General features: G+C 56.7%; 1 protein-coding gene and 1 long non-coding RNA gene across 3 annotated transcripts; one reads left to right on the top strand and one right to left on the bottom strand.

Moving 5' to 3' along the window:
- Positions 1 to 1640: 1640 nt before the first annotated feature.
- Positions 1641 to 7637, top strand: ALAD (aminolevulinate dehydratase). 2 transcript variants are annotated; one of them, XR_014028002.1, is made up of 12 exons: positions 1641 to 1947; positions 2202 to 2252; positions 3783 to 3879; positions 3978 to 4113; positions 4289 to 4372; positions 4578 to 4666; positions 4899 to 4954; positions 5102 to 5189; positions 6167 to 6253; positions 6341 to 6470; positions 6795 to 7001; positions 7387 to 7637. XR_014028002.1 is itself a non-coding variant. In XM_081339766.1 (11 exons), the coding sequence occupies exons 1-11, from the start codon at positions 1835 to 1837 to the stop codon at positions 6860 to 6862; spliced, it is 999 nt and encodes a 332-aa protein (XP_081195892.1). In that variant the 5' UTR covers positions 1641 to 1834; the 3' UTR covers positions 6863 to 7024. The 2 variants fall into 2 exon arrangements, 1 of the variants encoding a protein (XP_081195892.1); XM_081339766.1 differs by lacking the exon at positions 7387 to 7637 and having other exon boundaries at positions 6795 to 7024.
- Positions 7047 to 7776, bottom strand: LOC308674903. The gene is made up of 3 exons (XR_014028003.1): positions 7637 to 7776; positions 7281 to 7418; positions 7047 to 7180 (listed from the first exon to the last, which is right to left on the bottom strand). It is a non-coding gene; the product is annotated as an uncharacterized lncRNA (long non-coding RNA).
- Between the last annotated feature and the right edge of the window lie 200 nt (positions 7777 to 7976).

The following is a 7976-nucleotide window of genomic DNA, read 5'->3' on the forward strand; positions in this document are numbered from 1 at the left end:
AGCTGAGTGCCCAGAGAAGTGGGCATTGTCCACAAGGGCTCCGTCTGCTGTGGGCTTGCGTGCTGTTTGCAGGGCTGGTGGGCCACATCTACGTCTTTTGTGCTGTGGCTTAGGCTCCTGTGGGCCACACTCCACTGCCAAGAGAGAGTCTGCCTGAACGGAGGGTGCCCGTCTCTGCCTCTCAAAATAGGGGCATCTGTGTCACCGTGAAGGACTTAGGGGAGGTGGCATCACGGCAGGTGATCCCTGAGAAGTCGTCTCCCCCTTCTTCTCGCCCTCAGGCAGACAATTTCCAGGGTGATGAGTTTTTGGAGTATGCATTTTCTAAGATGGAAATGTGTTTGCTGAGCGATCCCTCCTACCGGAGCGTTCAAGAAGCTGAACAGCACTTACCTCAGCAATCACCCACTGGAGGGCTGAAGCACCGGGAGAGGGAGAGGAGAAGCTCAGTGGGGCCAGAGGGCAGGGGCAGGGTGGAAGGGTGAAGAAGTTCCTTCGGTTGCAGGAAAGGGCTCGAAGCGGTTCTTCTTGTGGGCACAGGTTCCAAGGATTAAGGGAGGCCTCCTCCTGACCCATCGGCAGATGGGTCTGATGCCAGCTTGGACAGATGGCCCCTCTCCACATTTTCTACCTCTTTGGTGTTTATTGAGAGCTTCCTCTGAATGCCAGCTGCCAACTGTCGTCCCAGGGAGGGGGTTGGTCTTTGGCCACTTGCTTAGAGTCAACCCATCGTTCATCATTTCCACGGTGTGGAGGTTAAAACTGCTGTGAAGGTCAGCAGGAGCCAAAGCCAGCAGCAGGTAGGCAGGTAGGCAGCCTGTGGACCCCTCCCCACTTGGGCATCGTGACGGGGTGCGTAAAGGCACGGGGAGAAAGCACGGGGAGAAAGCACGTGCGTCACACCTGTGTTGGGTAGCTTGGTGTTCCTGGCAATATGAGATGCTTCCGAGAGGGCACCTCGCCATCTCGGAGAGTTGCATAAATCTAAATGTCATCTTAAAGAAGAGATAACAGAAAAATTTAAAAAGTATATACAAAAATATTTTTAGGCCAGAGTTTTCTACAGGTATTAATGAATATTTTTCTTAATCCTCATAAGTTTTACTGTGTTTAATATTTCTTAATACCAGTAGCATTAATTTATACTTTTGTAGCGACACACTATTTTTATAAAACGCCACCACTTGGCTTGTCTTCGTGAGGGGGGGGATTGTGTGAGGGCGATGTGCTGACCCATGTACTGTATTTAAAAAAAGAAAAGTTATCTACTGTCACGCTTGCTGTGTGTTAATAAACAAAAAAGAAACTTGCGCAGTGTTGCGTCTTCTGTAACAAAAGGCTGACCGGGCTTGTGTGGGGAGGGGGCCACAGGGTTGAGAGCCCTGAAGGTCGAGAGCAGCGGGGAAAGGGCTTCTGGATCGCGCCGTTTGCGGGTGGAGCTGGGTCGAGATCAGCTGTGTCCAAACGGAGTCTCAAAGCGGCGTTAGTTCTTTCTTAGGTGCGCGTATCTACGGTCTGAAAGTAGGAGAAACGGCGCCACGGTGTACCGCGTCTGAGCTGTGACGTTTCCCCAAAGAGCCGGCCGGCCAGAAAAGAGCCCGGGCGCGCTGCGGGCCAGCGGGAGCCTCGGCCCAGGGAGGGAGCTTTGGAGGCTGGCGGCCGAGGGGGTTGGAGAAGCGCCGCGCTGGGCCTTTAAGCGGGGCGGGCCTTCGGGGAGGAGGAGGAGGAGGAGGAAGCCGCCGCTCCGCCCGCCCGCCCGGAGAGCCTGCCTGCTCAGAAGCGGAGGGCCCGGCGTACCGCGACGGCGAGAGGCTCCCGCTCGGAAAGCGGCGCGATGCAGGCTCAGCCGCCCCTGCACGGCGGCTACTTCCACCCGGTGCTTCGCTCGTGGCAGGCGACGGCCGCCGCCCTCCACGCCCGGCACCTGGTCTACCCGATCTTCGTCTCGTAAGTGCCGAGGCGGCTCCGGCAGGCGGAGGGGGGAGGGTCGGGAGGCGGCCGCAGCTGCGACCTCCCGTTGCGACGCCTTCGGCTTCCCCGGGAGCTTCCGAGGGCCGCTCGGTCCTGCGAGCGCCGAGCCAACGGGGTTTTGGGGGCCACGGAGGCCTGGGCCGTAGGAGCGGCTCCTCCGCGGCGCGTCTTTCGGGACGCTGGCGCGGCGCCTTCCCTCTGACGGTGCCTCCCTTACTCGACCCTTTCAGGGATAGCCAGGATGCCGTGGAACCGATCGCCAGCCTGCCCGGCCAAGCTCGGTAAGTCGGAGCGGGGTTCCTATCCGGACGGGCAGAGGCGGGCGGCTGACCTCCAGCAGCCCGACCGAGGGGCGTCTGTCCCGCAGCCGAGCTGCGGCGCCAGTTCGAGCCGGCCTGCGAGACCCCGGGGCGAGGCCGTCCAGCCATAGCTCCGCCCGGACCTCACCGGGGCTCCTGGCCCCAGAACCGGCCCTCGCTCGCTCTTGAGCATTGGCCTGCCCTGCCTGCTGCTGAGGCCCCCCTCCCTCCTCCTCATAGGAGCGACTTACCCACTTTCGTGGACTAAGTTCTTCAGAGGAGTTGACCGTAGTCAGTGGGAGAAGATCCTGGGAGAGGCCGGGGAATGGGAGGCAGAAGGCAGTCCTGGGATTTGGGGTCTGGGGGAGGCATTAAAGGTGGGAAGTAAAGGAGGGGAGGAGGCGTATTTTCCTGACCTCCTTCCTTGATTTTCCTCCCTCAGAATCACCCCTTAAAGCTGCTGTTTGGGGGGAAGAGACCTTTCAAAAGCACATTTGAAAGCAGCTCTAGGCTGGGATGTGCGTCGTCCTTTTGCCCGGTGGGGGTGGGTTGGGCTGAGCTGGGAGATAGAAGGCTTTGGAGGGCTCTTCTTTCCCCTGAGAAAAAAAACTCTTTCAGTCGCCCTTTGGAGATAACAGCCTGTGGAAACCCCAGCCCAGCCCTTGGGGAGATGGCAGGGTGTGCCTGTTACTCCCTCAGCCTGCTTGGGCAAGAAACACTTGCGTGCACATGCACGAGCTCGGAAAAGTCACCCACCCTCTTTCTTGCCACACACTGCTGCTTTGAACCCCACTGTTACTGAAGATAAGGCTGAGGCCGTGCTGGCTGCTTCTCTGGGGACCCACGTGAAAAGCAAAATTTCTCTTTTAGTTTAAATTTTAAATTAGCAGGGTTGAAATCTGTAGGGAGCCAGAGTTGGCTGGATCGTGTTCTATAGTGCTAGAGATTGTATCTCTTAACTTTCCAATTTTGGGGAACCCTATGAGGACGCGGTGGCTCAGTGGGTTAGGACGCTGAGCTAGTCAATCAGAAGGTCGGCAGTTTGGCGAGTCGAATCCCGAGCGCCGCGTAGCAGAGCGAGCGCCTGTTACTCGTCCCAGTTTCTGCCAACCTAGCAGTTCGAAAGCACGTAAAAATGCAAGTAGAAAAACAGGGACCACTCCGGTGGGAAGGTAAGAGCGTTCCGTGTGCCTTTGGCGTCTAATCATGCCGGCCACATGACCACGGAGACGTCCTGGCTCTTCGGCTTTGAAACGGAGATGAGCACCTTAGAGTCGGAAACGACTAGCACGCATGTGCGGGGGAACCTTTACCTTTACCTATCAGGAGAGCTGGAATTTGCCAGCCTAGTCTGCAGTGCTCCCCCCCCCCAAAAAAATCTATATGGACACCAGCATGTTCTACATAATCTCTGGGTTCAAACCCCTTGGCTTCACCCATCTGGCTCTTTGGGGTCTGCCTCCCTTTCTGTGAGTCGCCCTGCTGAGCTCACAACTGACTTCCTCCCCCCAGGCACGGGGTCAACAAGCTGGAGGAGCTGCTCGGCCCCCTGGTGGCCGATGGGCTGACGTGCGTGCTGATCTTCGGTGTCCCAAGCCGGGCTATGAAGGTGTGCTTCTCAATTGCGGTTGAGCCAGCGCTCCTGGGCGGAGGGTCTTGCTTCTAGGCAGGCTGGTGGGCAGCTGCTTCTACCTCTCTGCTGCACAGGATGAGCGCGGTTCTGCAGCCGATGCCAAAGACACACCTGTCATCCAGGCCATACAGATGATCCGCTCTTTGTTCCCCGAGCTGCTGATTGCGTGTGATGTCTGCTTGTGCCCTTATACCTCGCACGGGCACTGTGGTGAGTGCTGCTGGGCTTGGAAAGGACTAGAGGCTTGATTTTTCAATGTCCAAATAGCTTAATAGCCGGTGTAGGCAATAAGCCCCTGTGCCGTCTTCTCCCTTTCGATCTTGGGCCAATGACGCAGAGGGCCTGCAAAGGCAGGGGGGATAGTAGCGCTTTCCTTGCCTTGCAGGTCTCCTTCGGCAGGACGGCACCCTTCAGAATGAGGCCAGCTGCCGGAGGCTCGCTGAGGTGGCCTTGGCCTACGCCAAGGCAGGTAAGGCGTTTGCTCTCTGGATTGCAGGGCATTTCTGGGTAGGGCAGCTGCTGGCAGTAAGCTGGCGGCTGCTTAGCTGAAGTGGGGCTGGACCTCCACCAATAGTCAGGCCCTGGGACACACTCAGCCACGTTTTCCCTTGAGGAACCCCAGTCAGAGAAGCTGCCACCATTGCCAGCTCACACCTCCTGTCGCCCTTCCTCAGGCTGCCATATCGTGGCCCCTTCGGACATGATGGACGGGCGCATCCATGCGATCAAGGAAGCCTTGGTTGCCAATGACCTGGGTAATAAGGTAGGCGTGAGGGACCAGCCAGGAGTCTCCTTCATAGGTTGGTGAAACATACGGAACTAGTCCCAAGTCCAAGCGCAGAGCTGCCTTCAGAGGCTCTGAGAGTCCACCTTCCAGGTTCTGAACAGCAACACGGGAGCGTGTGGTGTGTGTGTGTGCTGAAGGGCACTCGGGGGGGGGTGTGGGCTCAGGGTCCAGGGAAACACGGTGCACGATGGCTGTGCTGTCCCTGCAGGTGTCGGTCCTGAGCTACAGTGCCAAATTTGCTTCCTGCTTCTACGGCCCTTTCAGGTGAGGGTGACCGTGACTGTCTTTGGTTGGGAAGGGGGATCCCCACGACCAAAGGCTCAGACAGCCGACCAGCCATCGGAGGCCTTGATGGGCCCCTCTGGGGTCTGGGGATCGAAAGGAGGTCACTGTTTCTTTTGGTCCACGTAGAGACGCGGCCTTATCCAAGCCTGCTTTTGGGGACCGGCGGTGCTACCAGCTTCCTCCAGGATCTCGAGGGCTGGCTCTGCGGGCAGCGGTGAGCGCCTAGCTGGGCTTGCAGAGCTAACAGGCCCCGAGGGGGGCACGGGCAGTTCACCAAGGGCTTCCCCCTTCCAGGCCACGCTTCGCAGAGGGCGGCGGCGGGTGGGACATTTTGGAGGCCTGGGAACTCATGCAAAGAAAGGCAGAAGCTCCCTGAGGAGTCGCTGCTGGGGCTGGCCCAACTAGACCGGCTTCTTGCTACCCTGCCGGTAACTGGCCGTGCCAAGGGCAGCGATACCCTCCTGCCTCTTAGCCAGACCTTGAGCTTTAGCCCGGCAGCTTCTTTTATTTTCTAACACGCTCTCTGCTCCGGAGTAGTTTTGTTTTACGCTATCACTTTTAGTTTTAACTGTCCCTGTAAATTGCAATTTTCAAACCATTTTTAATTTATCTCTGGGGTGCCCTATTTTGATAAGGCAAAAGAAAGAATCCAGGAGGAGCAAGATTCTGCGGCTGGCCCAGGAAGGGAGGGAGGCTGGCCGGCTGGCCCCGCTGGCGAGCTTCCACTGGGGCCTTAGGCAAGCCAGACTATTTCCCTCAAGGGATCAGGTGAAAGTCTGTTTGCAGATCAGAGAAGTCAGCACGTCACATGATTCATCTTTTGCCCTATCTGAGAAAGCGCTTTAAAGGGCTGTTTGGCTTTTGCTGTTGGGGAACAGACAAGGCCCACACGACCACAGACAAGAGAATGCGTATTGCTGCGTGTTGCCGAGAGGAGAGGGCAGAAAAAGCAAGGCTGGGCACTTGCAGGCTCTAGCCCAGGAAACAAGCTCTCTGCATGTGTTTACGTGTGCTCTGGCAGAGCCAGGTCAGGATTGTGGAAGTTCAGGAATGCGAACGATGCCGTTCCCCCTGCCAGCTTGACCGCCCATCGAGCAAGGCCTCGGGTTTGGCTCCTGGCTATCCTGTGAAATGGCTCTGCTCCACTCCCTCCCCACATGAACTCCCTCTGCTGCATTTCTCCCTCTCCAGGACCGGGATGTACAGGAGGGGGCAGACATGCTGATGGTAAAGCCTGGGATGCCCTACCTTGACCTTGTGCGGGAAGTGAAGGACAAAGTAAGCTCCCCACTCCCCCCACCCTGGGAGCGGGCAGTAGCGGTGGGTGCCTGCCCCCCCTTCTGAGAAACACGTGTGTTTCCCCAGCACCCCAGCCACCCCCTGGCCGTCTACCATGTCTCGGGAGAGTTCGCCATGCTGTGGCACGGGGCACAGGCCGGGGCCTTTGACCTGAAGGCGGCAGTGATGGAGGCCATGGCCGGGTTCAGGCGAGCAGGTGAGCGAGGGAGGAGGGGCAACCAGGGCCGTCTCTGCCGACGCTGTCCCTCTGCAAAACGGAGGCCAAAGCCAGCGGCTAGCATTGGGGGGAGGGGAGGGTGGGACGCTGCGGGTGCCGAGAGGGCCGAAGGACCAGTTGGATTCCTAGGAGAATAACACCGACAGGCTGCCTTGGCGGTGGAGGATGGTCTTTCCCTGGAGGAGCAAACTGGCCGGTTTCCCGCTCAGGCCGAATCAGCCACGAACCGGCTTCTCCTATGAAAAAAGCTTTGAAGCACGGGCGTGTTTGTGCCCGTTCATTTTGTAAACGCTTCTCTTGCAGGAGCCGATGTCATCATCACCTACTACGCGCCTCAGCTTCTGCGGTGGCTGAAAGAAGGGCAGGCGTGAAGGGGCTCTCTGGCCTGGCGAGCAGGAGCGAAGCAGGAGACACGGAAAGCACTGGGCGTCCGAAGGCGGGAAGCCGGGCATTTTTTTTCTTTTACAGCGTTTCGAAGAGCTTGCTTCAAAATTTGTGTCTTCTTATAAAGTAAAGAAATTTGGCTGCTCCAAGTGATGTTGTACTATACTTTCTTTAAAAACAAACATTTACCTTTTAAAATACTGCCACAATGTTATTACGCTCTGCCGGCTAGTTAGTAGCATAATATCCATAGAGACACGTATCGACTGAAAAGCAGCCGGGGAACAGTTAGCCAGAGGGCCGCTCTGTAGGAAGAAAGAGTAAAGATGTTTTTCTAAAAACAAACAAAAAAACCTTGTAAGCTTTTAAGCAACTCTATATCCTCCTCAAGGGGACTTTTTTCACCTGCAGTCTCAGTCCGAGGCTCTGGTGTCTCAGTTTGCCTTTCCAATCCACTTAAGCAAAAGCTTTACACGAAACGATCTCCTAATTCACTTCTCTTAACGGACAGGAGTAGAAGAGGAGTCGCTTCACCCACACGGCCTAGAGAGGAAGGAAAAGATCTACCGCCCGATCGGTCCTGTCCTCGCCAACGTGGTCGGCCTCGGGAAGGTTCGTTCACCCAGCCTTCGACCAGACCATCCACGGAAGACTTCAGGGGCTTCCTAGATCACGGTAGCCCCAGCATTCGGTCTCGGCTTAACACGAGGCGTACACCAGGCCAGTGCGGCCCATTCAGTAAACCACAAATTCCCACTTGCCTCAATGTGTGAAGCCTGCCGCCCTCGCTACTGCTGGAGGCCAAGCCCTTCTGCCTCCTGGGATGCAGACTTGCCGTGCCTTTCTGTGTCCTAGCAGGTGGCTTCTTTTGCTCCGCTCTGCTTTTCTCAACCCATTTTTTTCCTGCTTTCGTCTGCTGCCTTCTCTCTAAATCTACGTGAAAGCTGATGAGAAGTAAAGTTTTAGTATTTACCGAGAAAAAATATATTGTTATACGTATAGTCATCTGCTGCTGCTGTAGATGGATGGAGAAATAAGTCTGTGGAGCCAGTGTGAGAGCTTGGGGTTTGGTCTTTGTGAAAATGGGGGTGCCGAGTCGGC

Source organism: Vipera berus (assembly GCF_964194415.1).
Source record: "Vipera berus genome assembly, chromosome: 15".
NCBI lineage: Eukaryota > Metazoa > Chordata > Lepidosauria > Squamata > Viperidae > Vipera > Vipera berus.